The 23,647-nt window shown below is 24.8% G+C and overlaps 2 protein-coding genes across 3 annotated transcripts in view; one reads left to right on the top strand and one right to left on the bottom strand.

Moving 5' to 3' along the window:
• Positions 1 to 19,862, top strand: part of LOC134834906 (uncharacterized) — a 39,867-nt gene extending 20,005 nt beyond the window's left edge. The window contains exons 2-3 of one of the 2 annotated variants that reach the window (XM_063849712.1): positions 18,070 to 19,045; positions 19,827 to 19,862. In XM_063849712.1, the coding sequence (XP_063705782.1) occupies positions 18,070 to 19,045; positions 19,827 to 19,839 (989 nt within the window). In that variant the 3' untranslated portion in view covers positions 19,840 to 19,862. Of the gene's footprint in view, positions 1 to 18,069; positions 19,179 to 19,826 lie in introns of those variants that run through there. The other variant, XM_063849713.1, reaches the window with a different exon arrangement.
• Positions 19,863 to 20,846: 984 nt separating this feature from the next.
• On the bottom strand, positions 20,847 to 23,491 carry LOC134835105 (uncharacterized). Its single transcript, XM_063849970.1, has 2 exons — positions 23,122 to 23,491; positions 20,847 to 23,066 (listed from the first exon to the last, which is right to left on the bottom strand). The coding sequence occupies exons 1-2, from the start codon at positions 23,367 to 23,369 to the stop codon at positions 21,092 to 21,094; spliced, it is 2,223 nt and encodes a 740-aa protein (XP_063706040.1). The 5' UTR covers positions 23,370 to 23,491; the 3' UTR covers positions 20,847 to 21,091.
• Positions 23,492 to 23,647: the final 156 nt, after the last annotated feature.

Genomic DNA, 23,647 nt, shown 5'->3' with positions numbered 1-23,647 from the left:
TTAAATTTTTTAAAAATTAATTAAAATTAAATTAAATTAAAACTTTAATTAAACTGCAATATTAAATTATTTTTTTTTTTATTTAATTTAAAAATTAATTTTTTTAATTAATTTTTTATTTATTTATTTTTTTTAATTAAATTTAAATAAATTTTTAAATTCTTTTTTATGAAAAAAATTAAAATAAATAAATAACTTATTAAATAATTAAATTTTTAAATTAAATTGAATTAAAATAAAAAAAAATAAATTAAAATTGAAATAATATTAATTTGAAAGTTAATTTAAATTAAATTAAATTAAAATTTCAATTAAACAGAAATATTAAATTATTTTTTTATTTAACTTTGATTTATATTTTAAAAATTAGAATAAATTAAAATTATTTAAAAGAAATTAATTTTTTAAAAGCTTGAAATTATTTTTTGAAAAAAAAAAATTAAATTAAAAATCTAATAAAATTTTATGTAAAAATTGAAAGAAAAAATAAATAAAAATTATTTAAAAATATTTTAAATTAAAATTAAAAATTAAATTAAAAATTAAATTAAAAATAAATTTAAAAAATTTATTGGAACTAAATTAAAATTCAATAAGAAATCAAACTAAATAAAAATTAAGTAACATGAAAATTAATTTATTAATTTAATGTTTTAATTAATAAAATTAAATAAAAAAAATCAAATTAAAAAATCATTTTTTTTAGCTTTATATTTTTATTTAATTGATTTTAATTTAATTTAATTTAATTAATTTAAATAATATTATTTTTTAATATTTTACTATTTTTTTTTGAATGAAATTAAAATTAATTTAAAAATAAAATAAAAAATATTTTAAATATTAAATTCGTTAATTAAAAATTATTTTAAATTTATTTATTTATTTTTAAATTTATTTATTAAGTTATTAAAAAAAATACAAAATGAAACTTACCTTCCCAAAAATAAGACAAAAATTTACAAAACTTACAAACTTATCAAAATTAAGTGATCTAGATATGTAAACCGCAAGAATTTATGACAAATTCGTATGCAAATGCCCTTTGCCAATACAACTCTAACCAGATCCCTTATCACCTTTATTATAATTTTATTCTGTCTCAAACTTCCATTCCAACTAATAATTGATCAGATCACGAATCCCATTAATTTTTCATTCCACACACAAATAAATATCGCAAATGAACGAATTTTTTGACAGATTTGAATTTTTTCTTGTATCAGAAAAAGTGCTCGAGAAACGAACATGACGCAATATTTGTCGCATGCGTGGGTCTCATTTGATTAATCGTGTCGACTATTCTTTTAGCTTTTATTCAGCATTTGTACTTATTTGTAAAAATTAATTTCTTTTTCGATTTGACAGAGCAAACTTTTCAAACTAGAAATAATTATTTAATTTTTTTTTTTTACATAAAAAGCCCTCTTGAAGTTTTTTTTTCATTGATTGATTTTGGTCACGATATTCATTGAAGAAAATTCGATCGACGACAACTCACAGACGCTCGATCGAGAGTAAAAGTTGCGAATAAATAAATAAAAAAACTGGTGCACGATTGAAATGAATAGAAAATCATTAGACCACAAAATGTGTGTTTATTTCTTGCATTCACTTTTTTTTCTTTTAATTTTTCTCGTAAATATTATTTATGCGACTTGAAAAATGACCAGTATTGTATTAATTGACCATTTATGAGAAAAATAAATAGCAGAAAATAAAAAGAAAATGACTGTCCAATTAATATTGTGCTGCTAAAAAACACAAATTTTGCTAATTTTTTTCATTTTCAAGTGAATCACGACTAAAAAGTAGAAGAATATCGCAGCCTTGAGGTCTTTTGATGCATTTTCTCATACAAAAAATGACATTAGACGCAAAACAATAACAAACACTTGTTATGACTTTCTTTGTTCCACTTTTTTAAATGAAATTAGAGACAAAAACTTTTTTTTTTGCAAAATTTCAACATGATTCTTAACTCATCATCATTGTTTATTATCATCATCTCCACACAGACATCATAATAAAAGGCTTACAAAATTTTATAAAAAAAAGAGCAAAGAAAAAAAAATTAACAAGCCATAAATTTCTTTTATATTTCCCTTTATTACTGTTATTATGACTTCAAACAACAACGAAAACGCTGCAATTTAAATAAATTACAAATAATCGTTGAACGAACAAATTTTTTGTGTTATTTTATTACAACATGTGTTAGAACATGGTCATTTTCGTTCTTTTTCTTTGAAAAAAAAATAAAGAAAAAAAAATATAAAATAAAAAGAATTAAGAAAAATGTTTTTTTAATTTCTAAAATTTAAAAATTTATCTTCGAAAATTTTTAAAAGTTCGTTAACCGATTTTCGAAAATTTCAAATTTCTTTGAGATTTTCGAAAATCTAAAGTTTCTTTGAGTTTTTCAAAAATATGAAGTTTCTTTGAGATTTTCGAAAATTTGAAGTTTCTTTGAGATTTTCGAAAATTTGAAGTTTCTTTGAGATTTTCGAAATTTTGAAGTTAATTTAAAATTTTCGAAAATTTGAAGTTTCTTTGAGATTATGAAGTTTCTTTCAAGAGATTTTTATCGAAACTTTTTCAAAAAAAAAGCAAATTTTCGAAAAAAATGAATGATCATATTCGAAAATTTTAAAAGTTTCTTGAATAATTTTAAAAATTAAAAAAAAAAATCCTATGCAATTTCGAAAAAAGTATTCAAAATACTTTAATAAAGCTTTCGAAAATGATCAGAAAACTTTTTCAAAAATACAAATTTGTTATATTTTCGAAAATTTAAGCTTTTCGAAGATATGTAATTAAAATTTTTTGAAGATACTTAAAATTTTCGAAAATATTGAAGAAATTCAAAATTTTCGAAAATTGGTTGTCGGTTAACCTTTTAATTTTTTTTCGAAGATTAATTTCAAACTTTTAGAAAAAAAAACAGAAATTTCAGAAAAATTATTTCGAAAAGTTTGTAAAATGTTAACGAAAAAAAAATTCCTTGAGTCTCCATGAAACATAAGCAAGTTTTTGCGTAAAAAAATCTTGTATGGCAATATCAATATAAAAATGGTAAAAAGTTAAAAATTATTTTGAACTGATTATCGAAAAATTAAAAATTTTCTTAACTGATTTTCGAAAATTTTAAAAATTTATTTCGTCAATTTTCGAAAATATGAACAATTTTTCGAAAATTGATTAATTTCATTAATTTTTTGTTGAAAAATGAACAAATATAAATTAAAAATTTAAAGAAACCATGACAAAATGCCTAAGAAAAAGTAAACTTCAACAAAAATCACCTAAACATTAACATGAATCGCCCAACGATGAATCCAAATGCAATATCTAACAACAACCTCAAGCAAGGCAGAAACATGACTTTTATTGATACATTCGACAAGATGATAAATTGTTTTGATTTTTTATTTCGTTTAAAAAGTATTTATTTAGAATTATATCAGTTGTTGATTTTTTTTCTGTCTGTTTAGATTTTTTTTTTAAAACAAGAATATAAATTTGTAAGGTTTTGTTAAATAAAAAAGGCAATAAAACCACAAAACAAAAGAACATTCAAAATGTTTTTTTTTTTTTTTTGTAATGGTCATTCAAACACAAAGCAATAATAATAATAGAAATCGGTGTAGGAGGCGAAAAAGAAGAAAAAACAAACAAACAAATCAAAAAAAAATATTTATTAATGTTGAAGGGATCATCTTCAATTTTTTATTTAGTCATATTAGACGAATAACTGTTAAGTGTGGTGAATTGATACACAAATATGGTCTTTACAAAACCATTAATTTGTTCTCGTTTGGAGCTGAAGACGAAAAAAAAAGTAATTTATTGTCGGAAATGTTGAGTTACTTACTTTAAAACGACTTGAATTTGACCTTATATGTCAACTTTTGAACAACTCTTTTTTTTATATTTTCATTTTTTCACATATTTTGAAGTATTTTTGTCGAAATCGAGAGAAATATATGCACTTGACCTAAGCAGTTGTAAATCAATCCATTTTTTATTTATTTTTATTGCTTTTTTGCTCGGTATGTTTGACTACTTCTTCGTAATGTTTACACCAGATATAGGCATCATCTATCTTTATGTGTCTATTTGAACCAACCCAACTTCTTACTTTTATAATTTTGTGTGTAATTTTTTTTTTTTTTTTGAGAAATGTTCTGTAACGCCAGAAACGATAAAGATAAAGTTAAAAAGTACCGAGGTAGTTGGAAAAGTAATAAAAGTTAAAATTAAAGTGTATTTAGTAAGCGTAGATCTTTGTTGTGGTGGTCTGGAGATGGAATTACACACGAAGAAGAGGATTTACGGAGGATTTTTTTAGAATCTTTTAAGACTTCAGAATTAATTTACTTGTAAATTTTGACGATAGATGGCGCTATTTAATAAAAATCTTCATTTTTTTAATTTTTCATGAAAATTTTAACAAAATTTGTTTTTTTTTTTACCAAAAAATGAAATGAAAGAATAAAATTTTCAGAATTTATCAATTTTTGATCAAAAACTGTTGATTTAGCTGATTTAAGGCGACGCTTTCAGTAGAGGGTCTCTTAAAAAACGCTTCTTGCTAAATAATTAATTTTTTTATGAACATTTTTTGAGCTTATATGTTACGAAGTTTGCTAAAATATTTTTTAAATTTTGAATTGAAAGAATTTTTATCCAACATTTTAACATATCTATTGTAAAGAAGATCATTTTAGGCAAATAAGGCGTTGCCTTAAAAAAATTAAATTTTAATATTTCACTTTTTGGGCTTTTCTTTGTTAATTTTCTTCAAATATTTAATTTTAAGCAATAAAAAATTAGAAATATGACTTCAAAAATTGCTTAGAATTAAATATTTGAAGAAAAAATCAACAAATTAAAGCTTAAACAGTGTAAAAATTATATTTAAATATTTTTAAGGCAACGCCTTTTTTTTAATAAAAATGATCTACTCTATAGTAGAGATGTCAAAAATTTTAGATCAAATTGATATTTTATTCAGAATTCGATCAATTTTAAAAGACCTTAACAAATTTGGATTTCTCAGAACTAAATTCGAAGATTTCGAAGCAAACCTATCAGTTTCTCAGATCAAATCTCATCTCAGTGTTAGATCTAATCATACCGCGTAATCGAATGTAAACAACAATTTTAACGAAAAAAAACTATTTAACATCTGAACATCACGATAAAGTGTAGGTACCGAACAGCAAAAGACGCATAAGGCTAATGGAAATAAATTAGCGTCTAGCGTTAATAAATAGAAACGAACGACGTTCAGTGTCAAGAACGAAGTAAATTGAAGAAGAATAAAAAGGAGAATATTGAAAGCAACAATGGTCGATGAGGGCCCTCTAAGTACACACAATGCTAATTGAACAAAGCACTCTCGCATGGTGGTCTAATTAACGCGAGTTGAGACGAAACTGGGGGCTTCCTTTCTTTGCACGTGCATTCAATTTAAAATTGTTTGATGATCTTTAAAGTAATTTTTTTGGAAAAATCATAAAGTTCTGCTCTAAGAAATACAAATTTGTCAAATTCTAAACATTTTTTACATCTCTAAGGTAAAAAAAATAATTTAAAAAAAAATAAGGCGTTGCCTTAAATTTTTTTCTTTTTGCTTGATTTGGATTTTTGAAATAATTTTTAAGTTTTTAGCCTTTCTAGAAGATTTTGAAGTCCAATATAGCCAAGTACAGTAAAATATTTTATCAAAATTTTGCATTTTCAATCAAAATTAATGGAAAATTTTTAAATTTCTGTTCAGAAAAGCAATTCTCGGAAAAATATAGATCATCATTCGTCCCAACTTTCATCGCAATTGCATTCAAATCACGTTCCTCGTGTTAAATTTATTAAATTAATGAATTGTACACATGTCATTTATTGAATTTTTATCATCAAATGCCTGCCTGCCATTTACTCGCGATTACTGCAAAAAATTTATTAGCCAAGAAAAAATACTTGAATCGCATTCCAAATGCATAAAATATCGGATCGAGCAAAGCAATTTGCAGAAATTGTTTATTTTATTATTTATGTATCACAACAAATGTACTTTTATTTATCGAAAATGCATTTAAATACGAAAAAAAATGAATGATTAAAAACTGCAATAAAATATTTCATTTTTGCAGATATGAACAAATCGCATCTGTTCGGCTTGCCATTTAAACCATGAGGTAGAAGAGATTTTTTTTTTCGCGTAAAATGTGGCAAAGACTGGCGATAAAACGTTTTTTACCGACTTTTTAGTTTCTTAAGATTGATAGAAACTTGCTGCTGCTGCTGCCACACACACGGATCATTCCTTTTTCGTTCTATGGTCAGTTAATTTCTATTTAAATTCACACACAAATAAAATAAACCGCAATATTTGCGCTCCCACACAACAAGTGTCTGCGCATCTAATAAATGTATTGGAAAAGTATTGGATTTGATCGAATTTGATGCTCGAGGCGAAGATATTCTTCTCATGGTGAGATTTTAATAAAACTTGGATGTGAGACCATGAGAGAGTTGTTTGAGTGAGAAATCATCTTTAGAACGGGATTTTTGAAAAAAAATAATTATTTAAAGTTTAAAAGGTGTTAGCGCATTGTGACTTAAAATCTGAAATTTATTAAATTAATTTTGATTTCAAAAAAAAATATATTTTTTTAAATTTTTTTTCAAATATGAAAAAATTTCTCTTAAAAAAATTCTTCTATTTAGCTATTGAAATAATTTTTAAATTAATTAATAATTTTTAAAAATATTTTTTGTTTATTATTTTTTATTTATTTTAATTTAATTTAATTTATTTTTCTTGTATTTTTTAAAATATATTTTATTGTTATATTAATAAAAAATTAATAAATATTTTTTGCGAATTTTTTTTTTTCAAATCTATAACTCAATTTATTTTCAGAAACTACTGTTTTAGATTTAAATTTCATTTTAATTTTTTTAATTTTCGTCAAAGATTTAATTTAATTTTTTTTTTGTTAATAATTCTCAAAGAAAACAATAAACTTCTGTTAATTAAATTTAAAAAATTTTAGAGAAATTTAAAGAAAATTTAAGAAATAAAATTTATACCTACCTAAAAATAATTAAAAAATTTAAAAAAAATTAAATGTAATTTTTTTTAAACAAAATTTAAAAAAATAAACAAAATTTTAAATAAAAAAAATAATTTATTTTAGGTAAAAAGTTAATTTTCAATTTAAAAAATTAATTTATAAAATTTGAATTAAAAAAAAATTTTTTTGATCAAAAAAAAAAGTACATAAATTTTATTTTATAAACATGTATAAAAAAAAAAAAATTAAAAAATTGGCAAAAAAAATTTTAATTAACAAAATTTTAAATAAAAAAAAATATTTTTGGCAAAAAATTAATTTAAAAAAATTAATTAAATTTCATATTAAAAAAATATTTATTTTTTGATCGAAAAAAATTAAAATAAACATCTATGAAAAATAATTTTATAATTATTAATTATTTTAATTGTTAAATAAATTTATTTTTACTTCTAGAAAAGAAAATAAAATAAAATTAAATTAAATTAAATTAAAATGAAATTAAATAAAATAATATAAAAACCTTTAAAAAATTTCATAAACCAATTAATAGACTTTTAATATCTTAAACGCTACAAAAACCAAGTGATACACAAGAAAACAAATTTATTCACTATTTTGGCACTTTCCGACTGTTGTACGTCTCCCCATGAGGTCTTTGAAGTTTTTTTTTACAAATATAAACATGATCACTTTTTTCGTGCTTCATACTTTTTCGTGCCTCATACAGAACGAGACCACATTCTGAGTGTTGGATGTTTTTAAATTAAATTTTAATATCTAGAGAAAGAAACTTGAATAAACAAGTGCGGACAATTTCTTTAAAAATAAAAAAAAAATAAATAAAACAAATTATTGAAAGAAAAAATATTTAATTATTAATAAATTATTTTTTTTTAATTGGAAAGTTATTTTTTTCGAGAGAGACACTTGTTTATGTGAACGGTCGGTCGAACAGATGAAACAATTCTCATAAATCCATCTGTTTGTTGTTACATTTCCGTTTTTAGTTTCATTTTCATTCAGATGACAAATTATGGTTTAATCTATCATCACTCGGTCTCTCGTGCATGATCTCGTACAGTAGCAGAACCCTAAAAATAAAAGTGCAATTTATCATAAATTTAATTAAATCTAATTTATTTTTTGCTAGAATTGCCCTCTTTTGTTCGCTTTTAAGGCCATTTCCCTTCAATTTTATCATTTTCTGTGTGTGACGTTCTTCACTTTATTCGGATTTGAAACAATTCACAACAAAATTCGTCATTGTTCCTCACAGCAGGCGATTTCGATGCATTTTTGCTGCACTTTTCGGTGAAATAAAACGAAACGAAACCTTGGTGTCAATATTTTTTTTTAATTGTTGCAACATCTGTTTCTTTCCGAACAAACGAGGGTCCGAGATTAAAATATTTTGTGTTCTTATCACTCAATTAAGTGCATTGACCACTAATGTCGCTGCTGGCACGATCGAAATGCATTTCGGACTAAAAACAAAAAAAAATATTTGTATGAGGAAAACGAAAGAAATCGAGATAAAAAAAAATTGAACAATAGCGGAACAAGACCTTTTTTTAAGTCGAACCGCGCGCGGATATTATCAAGTTTGTACAAATGCACCGCTCGTGTTTTTATTTAAATTTAAAAAAAAAATTGAAAAAAAAATTTTTTTGAGCGTTTTGAGGTCTGTCTTGAATCATTTTTAATATTTAATTTAAAAAAATCAAAAATAAAAAAAAAACAAAAATATTAGTAAAAAATTAAAATATATGAAATATTTTAAGATTTTTGAATAAAGGTCTTTAAAAATTAAAAGTCCTTTAAAAAATATTTAAAAACTTTATTTTAATAACTTTATTTCTATGAATTAATTATTTTTTAATTCGAAATAATTACTAATAATTAAATTAATTTAAAAATAATTAAATTAAAAAATAAAAAAAAAAAAATTAAAATAAAAAATTCTACTACTTTTTTGACAGACAATAAAAAGTTGTTAAAAAAATAAAAAATTCAAATTTTTTCAATCAAAAAATCAAAATAAAAAATTAGAAAAATTAAAATAAATAAATTAACTTAACTAATAATAAATTATTGATAATTTAAAAAAAACAATTAAAATAATAAAAAAAAAATAAAAACTAAAATCTAAAAAGTTTAAATTTTTTATTTCATACAAAATAAATATTTTAAAAATCAAATATTAAAAAAATATTTAAAAATATTTTCTTTTAAAAAAATAAAATAAAATTAATAAATTTATACAAAAAATTAAATTAATTTAAAATTAACTTAGTGATAAATTTAAATTAAAAAATAAAATAAAAAAATAAAATAATTAATTAGATTAAATGATTAATTTAATTAGTTTATATAAAATTTAAAATTGAAAAAATACAAAAAAAATAAAAATAAAAAAAAAAAAATTAGAAAAAAATTAAAAATTTAAAATTGTAATTTTTAAAAACGGTTTTTTCAAATAAAAAAAATCCAAAAATATTAAAAAAAAAATTTTAAATTTAATTTTTATTTTTTTGAATTTTTTTATTAAAATAATTTATTAAAATAAATTTTAATAAAAATAAATTATTATAAAATAAAATAATTCAAAAAAATAATAAAAATTAATTAAAATAATAAAAATTAGTAAAAATAATTTAAATATAAAAATTTTCAAAATATTAAAATTTATTTAGGAAAATATCAAAAATAAAATAAAAATGCGCTTTAAAGTTTAAAAATTTCGACAACTTTTTCACATTGTTGATAAATATATCATTTTTATGCGTTTTAGTACTTTTTAAAACGAAATCGTGCCAGAAACCATATGAGCTTTTAAGTAAAAGACGACGACACGAATATTAAACAATAATTAGAACGCAGAAGAAAAAAAAATGAATTTACGGTCAAAGTTGTATAATTCATCAAAATCTTCTCTCCGTCTCACAAAACATGATCGTTCCTCATACAAAACCTCGTTTGTAAATTAAATTTCCTCGTTTTTTTTAATGATCAAATTAATAATAATGATTTGTGTGTGTGGTTGCTCAAAAGATTAAGTAACACCAGAAGAAGTCAAAACACCTAAGCAAAAATGTTCATGAGATGATCGATGTTGCAGTTTATTTATGAGCGAACAAAATGTAATGCTATTAACTACCTTGCCAAACAATGCGAAATATTTTTTTTACAATTTTTTTTACATTTGCGTTTACAGGTGTCAATAATAATAAACAAACATTTTAAATACTTCGCGCTTATAAATCGCGGACAAATGAACGACAACATTCGTAACAATAATGGCAATAATATGTACTTAACGTAAAGTGCTAAACATAACTAATCTCATTGCGAAACATGTCACGATTGCTGTTTTTTTATTTCTTTTCTTGTATTTATATTGTGTTTTGAGATTGTGATCAAGTTGAGGATAATAAAGCTTTAAATGTTGTTTTAAGGCATTAAATTAATTAAAATGTTTTAATATTGTTTTTATTTTATTTTTACGTGAAAAAAATAATAAAATAAGAATAATTAGATAAAAAATATTTTTTGAAAAAAAATTAAATTAAATAAAATAAAATAATTTTAAAATTTGGTAATTATTTATTTTTTAAATTTTATTAAATAATTGTTTTAATTTCATAAATTTAATTAGCATAAAAAATAATTTCAAAAAAATTAATTTAATTATAATAATTTTTTTTTAATTATTATAATTTTATTTAAATAATTTAATAATTTTAATTAAATTTTTATTATTTTTTTTAAATTTTTTGAAATATTTTATTTTTCAAAAACTTTTATTTAAAAAATTGAAATAAAAATAATTAAAATTTAAAATAAAAAAAATATAATTATTGAACAGAAAAATTCATAAAAAATTAAAATGAATAATTTTTGATAATTTTGAGTATTTAAATATTTTTTTTTTTATTTTCACTTTTAATTATTAATTAAATATTTATTCATTAATTTAATTAAACATAAAAATTTTCCAAATTACTTAATATTAAAAAAAAAATATATTTAAAATTTTAAAAAATCAAAACTTCGAAAAATTGTAACTTCTTTTAATTTTTTTTTAATCAACCAGCGACCAATTCTTTTTATGATTTGCAAAAATTAAATAAATTAAACTTCTCATCAATAATAATAATAAATGATACGAAACAATTTTTTAAGCCAATTTAATACAAAAGGCGCCAAAGACGTCATTTTTATTAAAACATTTTTTTATAAAATTCCAGGTCAAGTAGAATTCTTTCAAACGAATCAAAAATTGCTGACCTTAACTTGCCACTTTTGTAACAAAAAAAAAAGAATTAAAACGCTTCTGTGAATTATTATTTGCCATTTCACGCTCATACGATTTTGATTTCCGTTCGAAAAAAAAATAATAAAATTATTATTAACTAAATAAATTAATAAAGAACGTTTTTGTGTTGTTCAAAATCGTTAATTAAGAGATAAAAGCTGAAAATTGAAATTTATTGCCATGCTGCGGTCATATCTCACCAACAATAGAGTCCAGAGCGCGAAATTTCGTTGCCATAAATAAATTTATAAATAAAAAAAAAAAATAAAATAACGGAAGAAATAGAAAAAAAATAGAAGAGAGAAGAGGTAATTGATTGTGGTTTGATGCTTCACTGCATCAATTATGCACATTTTTATGACTTTTTGTCTATTAATTCGTCTGTTGGTTTGGCTCGACAAGCAGTACAATGCATCATGTTGATGACGATGACAAACATTTGCGGTTGATTAGTTGCATCTGCATCAGTTGTTACATCAGCGTTTGTTGACAAAACTTTCTAAAAGAAAAAAAAAGTTTTAATAGACGCGTAAAAAAACGCGTGGACAATGACTTAATAATAATAAAATAATAAAAAGAAATAAATGTGGTGTTACGGACGAAATTAATTTAAACGAATAACAATAATCGTTAGAGAGATAAAAGTCTTAATGATGACAATAATAACTTGATCAATTAATTACGGGCATCGGTTAACAATCGATCGATCAATTTCTCATCACGTTCTCTCATGGTGCGGAAATATACAAAAAAATATGTTTTAAAAATTGACGTGAAGTAAGTAACTTGAGCGTTTTTTAAAATTAAATTTATTTAAAAATTATTTCGAAAGTAATTTTTTTAATTTTTTAATATTTTTTAATAATTATTTTAAATATTTTTTTAAATTAATTTTTTTTTTTTAATTTTTTTAATATTTTTTAATAATTATTTAAAAAAATTTTTTTTTATTTTATTTTTTACTTATTTTTTTTTTATTTAATTTACATTTCTTGTAATAATTTTATTGTTTTTATTTTATATTTTGAATTTTTAGTTTATTTTAAATTAATTTTTAATTTTATTTAATTTAATTTAATTATTTAAATTAATTAATTTAATTAATTAATTATTTAATTTTTTTTATAATTTATTAATTTATAATAAATATTATTTAGTTAATTTTTTAAAATTATTTTAATTATTTTTTAATATTTGTAAAATTTTTTTAATTTATTTTATTTTAAAATTTTTTTTATAATTTATAAATAAAAATTAAAAATTATTTTATTTTTTATAAATATTTCGAAAAATTATAAAAAATAATTTTTTTAAATTATTTAATTATTTTTAATATTTTAATATAATTTTTTAAAAAATTTTTATTATTTTATAATTTTTCGATTTATTTTTTTTTATTAATTATTAATTTTTTTTATAAGTTTTTAATCACTATTTTTCAAAATTAAGCAATTTTAATTTTTTTTCATTTAAAATAAAATTGTCATAAAAATTTATTCAATACCCTTTTGATAGACAACCAAACGATCATAAATACAAAATTTTCATCTAAAAAGCGTTTAAAAAAATGACGAAGTGAATATGAAAGGCACGTTGATTGATTTAGAGATAGAAACATAAAAAAAACTTAGAGATGATGATTAAAAAAGGCAATAATTATTTGTTTTTATGCGGGTGTTGACATCTGTTAATACTTTCAATTTCACTTCCCTACAATAAAAAAATACAGACTTTTGCTGCTGCTGTGAACGACTGTCAACGCCCTTCACCTGAGACATTTTAAGAGACGCGTTTAGTTTATTAAGATAATAAAATACTTAATTTATTTACACTTTGAAATGCGCTTACATGTCGTAATAAATGGAAAAATAATCACCGTGGAGGATTAACGTCATATTTTGTGTGAAATGTGAAATAATGAAACTTTCTTAGTTACCGCGAGCATTTGTTTGTCCAAGAAATTTCTTACAACTTCTTGACCACCGAAAACTTACGTAGGCGCAAAATGTGTGACGAATGTTAATTATTTACTGGCGTTCTTCTGTTTTGCTCATTGAATCAATTCAGTTAAAATTGTGAAAAATTAGTGTTTTGCAAAACAAAAATTTCTGCGAGAATAAAGAACCAATTTAAAAGTGTTTCAAAGAAAGTTTTAAAACATTTCTATAAAGTCGTAAAAAAGTGTATAAGATCAAATATTGTGTTAAGAAAAAAATAAAAATTTTTGTTTATAATATCAGAGGATAGAGATACTCGAATTCATCAACTTAAGGATTAATAAAAGATTCTAACTAAAATCATTGCCAGAGGAATCCTTCTAGAAAAAAATCAATTTTATTATTTTATTTTATTTTGAAACGACCGAGTCGAGTCAGGCTTTGAAATCATTTTAGGAGGACCAAACCGAAAAGTTTTTAAGAGCTAAAAGTAATTAAAAGCCACAACAGCCATAGAAGTTCTTGAAAGGCAGAATCAATCATCGTCCTTCTACAAAAAATACAAATGGAAGAAGATGCTAACTTATCCAAAATTAATTGCTTTTTTGAAATCATTAATACAAGTCTGGATATTCTATCGAAACAATTCAATATGACAAACCCTTTATGTTGCCTTCAAGATATCGAGCATTGGCTTATATTAAAGCAATACATAGAACAAATTTGGGTAGAAAAATTTTATTTTTACTATAGGGATAGGATCTATTCTTATAACTTACATCAGACTACCGATGTAATATGAATCAAACATAGAGCTCTAAAGTATTGCTTAAATTCTTAAGAAATTTAAAAACAATTAAGAAGTCTATATTTATTAAAGTAAAACCAAATTGAATAGTTTAAAAAGTTAAAAAAAATCTGTATAAAGAATTTGAAACCATTTTATACTTTTTTAGTCTTAAATTCCTTTTGAAAAGTTAGATTTGAGACAAAAAAAATCATCCTTTAATTTACGATTCTCGCAAAATATCTCAATAAAGTTCTCCTTCGAAACATGTAATTTTCACAATTTAAAAATTTCGTACGATACAAAAAAAATAACAACGAATTAGCATTAATCGTCTTAAATAACTTTTAAACTCACAATAAAAATACACAAATTATGCCATATACGTCCTGCTTAGAGTTCTTAGAGCCCACTGTCTCAAGCTAATCCTCATACACTGGCAAAGAACTTTTTATTCTCGATCTTACTGCAAAAAAAAAATCTAACATGCAGATCATGTCTTACGTTCTTTCCGTAGATAAAACTCGCATGAAATATGTCTGTGCGGTTTTTTTTATTTTAAATAATTTATATCGTTAATATTCCGTTCCTTTGATGTGGTAGACACACGTTTCTACTTAGGTGACTCATAAAGCCAAAAACAAAAAAAAATTTTTAGTGACCTGTTCCGTTAAGGTAGCACGAAAGCAAAAAAAAAAATCAGATCTAGCAAAGTCAAGTGAATTCTGTAATAAATTGAATTGTCAGTACTTACTTTTTTTTATTGCCTCGTAAGAAAGAAAAAAAAATAAATATTAATATTCACACAACGTTCCTAAAATCATGTTCGTGTTTGACCAATATTTATATGGAAACTTGTTTCGTGGATTAGCTTGTTGTTGTTGTTGTAATATTGTAAAAAGTTGCTGTAAAAGTACACAAAATATTTTGCGATTTTTTATTTTTTTTTTCTATAGTAAATATGTTAACACATACCACATGGCACAATGCACTTTGTTTGCATTTTGATTGAAAATTGTTACATTATAAGTTTTATTTATTTATTAGAAACTCATTATAATTCAATTTAATGACCGATTTTGTTGGCAACTTCAACAATGTTCAACAAACATGTTTTTTTTTTGAAGAGAAAAAATAAATAAAATATTATTTATTAAAAAATTCTGAATTTTTTTATGTGCAACATGACAAATCTGTTAGATAATGTAAAGTTGACATTTTATGGCTTTAAAGGATCGAAAGACAAAAGAGCTCGTTGATCAGATTTTTTTTTCGTTGAACAGTAGTGGGTTAGGTGAATGACAGACAGGTGAATGGCCGAGTAGGGAGTGTTTTGAAAATGTGAATATTGTGGTGAGAGTCCTTCAAAGGTCAGTTAAATGGGTTGAGATCACTTGAGAATTTAGGGTTTTGTAAATTTTTTGCACTGATTTGTCCTTCGTTTTAATTTTTTTAAATATTTCAATTAAAAAAAATTGAATGAAATACAAAAAAATATTATCAAAATCAAGAAATAAATATTTAAATTAAATAAAATTATCAAAATTAATTAAAAATTAAAATTAAATAAAAATATAAAACAAAGGAAAATAAACATAAAAAATTTCATAATTTATGTAAAAATTTATTTAACAAATTTTTTGATTTAATTTTAAAAAATTTATCGTGAATTCGATTTTAATTTTAATTCTTGTATTTTAAATTTAATTTTATTATTTTTATTTAATTTATTTATTTTTTATTGATTATTTATTTATTTTTATTTAAAAATTAATTTTAAACTTTCAGGTCATTAAAAAAAACTTTAAATAAACTTAAGAGTTAACAAATTTTTTTTTATTTATTGGAAAATTTTGCAAAAATAAAAAAAAATATTTTTTTTTCTTTTTATTCTTTTAATATCAAAATTATTAATTAAAAATTATTATATTTTAAAATAATAAAATAAATTATATTATAAATTCCTAAATAAATAAATTTAAATTAAATTATTTATTAAATTAAATAATTTTAATTTTTGAAATAATTAAAATTTAAAATTAAAATTTTTTTTTTGGCAAAACTTGAATTTTTTACAAGAACTTATTGAAATATTCAATCAAAAATAATTTTTTAAATTCCATTTCGAAAAAAAATTCTTGAAATTAGCTCCTAAGTAAAAAAAAAAATATTGAAAAATATAATCCTTTAAAAAAATGTGAGTTTTTTCAATAATTTTCCAAAAATCCTCACCATTTTTTTTTCAAATTTCCTGTAATAAATAAATTAAATTCGCATATTTCAGTGCCTTACCGTTATTTTAATGAGAAATCGCTCCAAACCATTCACATGACTTGCAAAATCCTCCAATAATCTCAAACTAAACATAAAATTGACTCGTTACCAGACCTACATAAATTGTCATTACGCGATTACATGGCGCGACATGGCAGCTGTAAGCAAAAATTACGATTACGATTCAAATGTAAAATGCAACTGAAGTTATCTAAAATGGTCATCTTGCATTTCCTAATTTGAAAAATCGTTTACTTTTCCATGTAATTGCTTCAACCGAGAGAAATTGAAAAATCACTGAAAAGAAATTAAATTTAATAAAAAAAGGGCTTGAAATTGCATAACAAGCACTTGCACCCGCACACTTTTTCTTCCATTAAAGTGTCGATAAAAATTCGTTTTTAATGACCTCTTATCACGATAAAAAGCCAGTCGGTTGCGATTTTCGGGTAAAAAAATTTTTAAAGTTGATTTTATTGTTGATGCCATTTAAGGTCAAAATTAACAATCGAATTAATTTTTTTTTTTTGCTTTTTTATGTAAATGCGAAGAAAGGTGAATTTACCGCATAACAATGACAATTGCGTGGGATTTGCCTTTTAATAAAAAAATTTTTTTAGGGCTTCGAATCGTGTCAAAACATACGGAAACGGCTTTAAATGCATTCCACAAGAGATCACGTTGAATTTTAAATTAAATTTTACACCTTATTTCTCATTTTTATCACCTAAATTGCTTATTACAAAACAATAATGAGCGCATTATGGCATTCATTGCATGCATGATAAATGAGCATTGTTTGGACAGCGCGGTGTGTGGTGTGGGCGGATTACATATTTTTTATTAATTTTTCTTTTGTTTTATTGTGTATTGTGTTTTTACCGCACTTTTTTGCCCTTTTGTGATTTTTTGATTTAAAAAAAATAGAAAAATTTTTTTTTAATTTCTAATGAAAATTATTATTTTTTTTTTTTTAAATTATTAAAAAATAAAATAATCAATTTATTTTAATTATTTTATTAATTATTAAAAATTTTTTAAATTAAATTAAATTCATTATTAAAAAAATAACTAAATATCAAAAAATATTACATAGATCGAATTTATAATTTTTTTATTTTTAATTATTTTTTTTCAATAATTAATTTAATAAATTTTTATTTTAATTTATTTAAATAAAATTAAATAAATAAATAAAATTTAATTCAATAATTGCAAAAAAAAAAAATTTGAATGATTTTTAAATAAAAAAAAAATCATAATTTTTTAAAAAAATATTTTTTAAATTTAAATCGAAATAATTTTTAATATTTTAATTTTTTTATTTTCTAAAAACAAAAACTTTTTTATCCGATTTTTTAAATAATTTTTAAAAAATTAAGACAAATTTAGTAATTTTTTGAACCTTTTTAATTTTTTTTTTCATAAATTATAAATGAAAATAAATTAAAACTAAAAATTTCAATAAAACTTACCAAAAAATTCGTAAATGTCAATTCAAAAACTTACCGTTAAAAAATTTGAAAATCGCCATTTCACTAATTCAAAATTTTTAACCTTAAAATTTTGAACTAAAAAAATCAATTCGTTGCAACAAACATAAATTAAAATAGAATTTCTTCACTTTTTAATTCAAATTACTGAAATTTCTCTTTTTTTGTCTCATTCCAGGTTGCGCCGAAGCAAATGTCGATCCAGCATGTCTCAAATGCGGCATTCGCGGATGCATGAAATGCCCCAATTTGATTCTTGTCGACGACAGAACTTGCGTCGATGATTGTCCCACGGGTTACACGGAAATTTGGTCCTCGGCGCCCGATTACATGGGTCGCATCTGCTATCCCGTGGGGTTATCGGGATCTTTCCTCACAGCGCTCGTCGGAGTTACACTCGGTGCTATTTTGTGCTTCACGATGTTACTTGTTGCCGCTTCCATGATCCGGAAGAAACATCGTCGACGCATCGTGCGAAATGCCCTGATTGACGACACCATTTCGCGGCACGAATTTCTGAGGCAATTGAGCGAATTGCGACCCCAATCGGAGTATTTTCTGCAAATGTTGAACGATACACGACGACAAGTGCGGAAATTGCATTTGTCAGAAGATGCGCAATCCGCTTCAATTTACAACCCGGTTATTCGGGATCTCGCTAAAATCCTCATTTTGCTCAATAGGCCCGTGGAGCTGCTGCATGAGGCGCCGCACGACTGGAATCGTCTCTATTCGTGGGCAGAACGGGCCCTCGATTGCTACAAGCCGCAAATTGAGCAACTAATTGAATTCCTACAGACGTCAGAGGCGCCCTACGATGCCCGACTGGTATCCAGTCAACATTCTACCTTTAAGTCACAGCAATCTGCCACCAGTACAAATACATCGAACAACTCGCAGACGCAGCAGTTGCTCGGCTCGCTCATTAGTTTGCACGAGTTGGAGGAGCAACTGGCTGCGGAGGCGGCCAATGAACGAAATGCCGCGACAAAAAGCGCGCAATCACCACCGACAAACGACGCCTTTGGCGATGCCTTCGATCACGTCAAGGACTACCTTAGTTCTTCGCCCGGTGTGCGAACGAGCACCATCTGGCTGGAAGACGAGTTTTTCCGATTAGGTTTAAGGCCGCAAGACGAAATTACGACTGAACTGTAGCTTTTCTTTGAATTTCTCTTTTATGAGGCAGAGCAATTAAGAAAAATGTTTCAAATTTCAGCTAATTTTTGACATTTTTAAAGTTTTCTTATCAAAACTTCATAAAAATTGTCTTAAAGTCATTTAAAATGTAAAGCTTTAAAAAACTAACCTAAAAAGTCAATTCAAAAAATGACAGCTAAAAAATTTGAAATTCGCTTCTTTGTTAATTCAAAATATCTTAACCTCAAATTTTTGATCAAAAACTAATAAGGTTTAAGATGTTTTATAAAAATTGTTTTCATAACATTTAAAATCAGAAATTTGAAAAAAATAACCTAAAAATTCGTAAAAGTCAATTTAAAAAATTTGAAAATCGCCGTTATGCTAATTCAAAAAATATTAACCTCAAAAGAAGTTTTCGAGTTATCAAAACTTCATGAAAATTGTGTCAATAAACATTAAAAATCAAAGTTTTAATAAAAATAACCTTAAAATTCTTAAATGTTAATTCATAAATAACCGTTAAAAATTTGAAAATCGCTTTTACGCTAATTCAAAAACTTTCTAACCTCAAATTTTTGTTTTAAAGTTAGTTTATTTTGTAATTTGAAACATTTTTTCTCATTTCTCGAGCCAAATTTCCCCCTTTTATCTTGAATTGTCGATCTTTTTATTTCATTTTTTAATAATTATTGTATTTATGTGTTACCAGTGATAAAAAAAAAGTATCGAAAAATCATATTTCTTGTCCTTTCATTATTATTTAGTAGAAATCTTTTATTATTATTATTTTAGTTTTTACGTTTAGTCATGTTTAGAAATGTAAGTCGAACAAAAATATAATTTTAACTTATAATTTATGTTGAATAAAGTTTAAAAAATTACTTTTTTTTGACTCTTTCTTTAACAAAAAGGCTTCATTTTCAAAACTTAATCTTGAAATACTCTACGAATTTATTACAATTCTTAAAGAAAATTTTCAAATTTTTGTGTAATTTTGTTTTAGAAAAAAGGTAAAATTTTCATGAAAATAAGCTCAAAAAAATTTTTCATAATAAATAATAAATATTTTCAAATTTTTTCAAGATCTAGGTAAAAAATTATCAATTATGTAAAAAAAAAATTATTTAAAATTTTTTTTTACAATTTTTTATACAGTCAATGCCCCCATATTGGGACAGCACTCAATTCGGACAGGTCCCCATATTCGGACACCAAATACAATATTTTTGAAAATTTTAAAAAAAATTAAATCTTTTTGAATTTAAAACTATTTTAACATCAATTTTCTTCTAAAAAAAAAAATTGAAATTTTTCAAAAAAATTACTTTTTAAAATTTTTTTTCAGTTAAAAATTTTAGTTAAGAAAAACAGAAATTAAACATCAATTTTAAATTTATTTGTAAATAGTAAAAAAAATTTCAAAAAGCTTTGGTCAAAAATTGTTAAAATGGTTTGTCAATTTGTATGAAAAAGTATTTCAATTTTTTTGGTTTTTTTTGCCCCCTCCTGCCGAAAAAAAAAGTTTTTGGGCAAAAATCGAAAAAATTATTTAAATTTTTTTTTACAAATTTTTATAATTTTTTTAGATTTTACATTCTTCTGTACATCAATTTTAAAAATTATTATAGAAAAAAAATATTAAACAAATTTTTTAATTTTGCACTAAAAAATAAAAAAAAATAAATTTTGAAATTTTTTTAATGAAAATTAATCAGTTTCGTCAAAATTAAAATTTTAAAAGTCTGTCTATAATTTTTTTTCAAAAAAATAATTAAAAAGCTGGAATTTTTGTTAAAAATGTTTATTTATCGAATATTTTATTAATTTTAAGTTATCAGTTATGAATAAGCTTTTTGGTAAGTTATCAAATCTGTCCAAGGGACGCTACACGTTCACGTGATGAATTCAGAAAAGTATTGAATATTAATTTATTTTAAGTTAGTTTTGGCTTATTTGACTCCTTTTTCATTAAAAGTCATCATCCAACATCAAATTTTATCAAAATTTTTAACAAAAATATTTTTTAATCTTTTAAAGTTAAAGCATTCAAGCCCAAATTAATCAACTTCCGACTCAACATTTGTCTCAGTTTCCATCTCATCATCCGGCAAATATTCCAAAGCAACTGCTTCCTTCAACAATTTCGGCATGTGCAAGATATAACACTCCTCTTCCTCGTTAAAAGTAATTTCATGTACAATAAACGACGCCTCCTCGAGTTCTTCCTTCAAAAAACCCAAAAGATCTCCCTCAATAACTGCCGGAAATCCATGAATCTGACACAAGTGGGTATAAACTGGCTTACAAAGTGCTTTGTCAAATTTAAAAATTGCATCTTTCGCAACAAAATACAAGCCACCCGAGTCAATTAGCAACACACGAGCCTTTTCTTCGTCGATTTCGACCAAAACTGCTCTCTCGAAGTGACTTTCGCCGCGTCGAATTAAGCAAAGTTCGTCTCTTTCGGGCAAATATGGCACTAAATTCCGTTCCTCACTGCAAAAATCATCAACTTTCGATTGAATTTCCTTCAACGAAGCAATTGCGGTCTCCAAACAGCACCAAATGCTGTTAGATTGCAAGTCGTCACAACACAAAACTTTAACCCTCGTCTTATTTTCCGTCGTCATTCGTTCACATTGCAAGTCGTCATAGTAAATTTTCTCATTTGGCACCGGATTTTGTTGTTTCTGCAATTTTTGGAACATTTCTTCGCGATTTTTGCGGGATTCAGCTCGACTGGTGCCCAATAAAGCTAAAATTTTGTCATTTACACAAACATCGGTCTCTGCGACAAAAAGCTCTACGTTCGTCGTTCGATTCCATTCGCCGCTGTAACGAATTCTCAGGGGCGTGAATTGATCCGAAAGCGTTTTTAGATATTCCTTAACGATTTCCGGCAGCGGATTTCCCGCGTCATAGGGGCAATCCTTCAAATAAACGCCATAAGTGTACCGCACGGGATCTTCTGGGTCCGTGTATTGACGCAGCTGCGTGTAATGAAGTTGCTCGGCGTTGCCAAAGTCGAAAAAGGCAACGAGAACATTTTCGGCATCGATTACTTTCTGCACGATGGCTCGATACCAGTCATTTTCGAACTCGGCGAAGACTAAAGTTCCCTTTTCCGGACTTTCATCGAACGGGGGGCCATGATTTTCGGGTCTGGAAGCCCAAGTGAGTACTTCGCGATATTCCATGCCCATTTTTCCTTCATTTTGAACCAAATAAACGCGATTTGTGGAACAAGGCCATGTAATGGCGACGATATCGCCACTTTTTGGGTCGTCATCGCAAAAAACAATCATTCGATTGAGATTATTTTCCATATTTTGTTTGATCGGAGATGAATTTTTCGCTTTTAGAGGCAGTTCGAACGCGGGTTTCTTCACGTCTGGTCTCTCAATCGCTGGATTTGATGGAAATTCGTTCATTTTTGGGGGCGGAGATGGTTTTGGAACACTTTCCGTGACAACTGGAGGCTCTGAAGCTGGTACCAGATCCGGCATCGGGAAGCAATGACGTTTATGTGCGGGCCAATCTACCTTTTGACACGTGTGACTGCAGTAAAAATCGCCACAACGTTGACATTTTAGCTCGGCACGACGCTGGCAGCGATTACATTGCCCCACATTTGCGTTGGGAATGTCGTTTTTTTGCTGGATTTGAGGTTTGAAGGTATTTTTTGGCTCCGGAAGTTGTCGTGGCATGCGAGGAAGACTCGTGGAAGGAGCAGGAACAGGTCTATTAGCTTCAGAATCACGTGGACTGCGCCAACTTTGACCTTCGTCGCGACTTTCGGGCATCCGAAGTTGACTCGGGATGAATTTTGGTTGATTTTGAGTCTTCATCGGAGGGACAGAGTTGTTAAAATTACTCCGATTGGGTTGAAAATCCTTTTTTTGAGCAACTGGCGGTGTATTTTCATTCCTGCGAAATCCTTGATCCCCTTGATTGATTGGAGGACGTGCCTTATTCGCTACCATTCGAAGTTCTCTGTCAGAATTTATGAATTTTATGGCTTTTTCTGCATCACTGAAACAAAAAAATCGCGTTAAAAGACGTTTTTTATGACAAAAATTGAATTTACCTCTCATTCAGGAACTCCACAAACACTAAATTGCCCTTTTTGCTTTTGCCGGGAACGTGAATTGTCTTAATTTTGCCGAATCTGCCGCACAAATCTCGCATCAGCGACTCGTATTGGCTCCGATCGACACTTTCGTCGTTGATATGAACGCTGATGCGTGCCTCCATGACCGAATTGTGGGTTTTGCCGGGTCCTGAAGTGACCTCATGTTTATCGCGACGCTTAATAAATTTGTTGGATGTGGCCATTTTACGGATTTTGGATGAAAAATGAGATTTTGAGTCGGTTTTTATGCAATTTTTGGTTAACAAAGTTATTTTAAACAAAGAAAATTGAGATTTTTAACATTTATTTACGAGTTTTGAGGAGTCGGGTGTCATTCTCAATGCACAATTTGAAATTTTTATCGACCCGATGCACATTTGGAACTCAAATTGTGGGTTGGGAATATGTTTTATCAATTTCATTCGTCTCACTTGAATCAGTGATGGCGATTTTCTATGAAAAAACGTAAACAAATCCATGC

The sequence above is a fragment of the Culicoides brevitarsis genome, chromosome 3 (assembly GCF_036172545.1).
Source record: "Culicoides brevitarsis isolate CSIRO-B50_1 chromosome 3, AGI_CSIRO_Cbre_v1, whole genome shotgun sequence".
In the NCBI taxonomy this organism is placed as follows: domain Eukaryota; kingdom Metazoa; phylum Arthropoda; class Insecta; order Diptera; family Ceratopogonidae; genus Culicoides; species Culicoides brevitarsis.
This window is presented reverse-complemented; position numbering and strand designations above follow the sequence as displayed.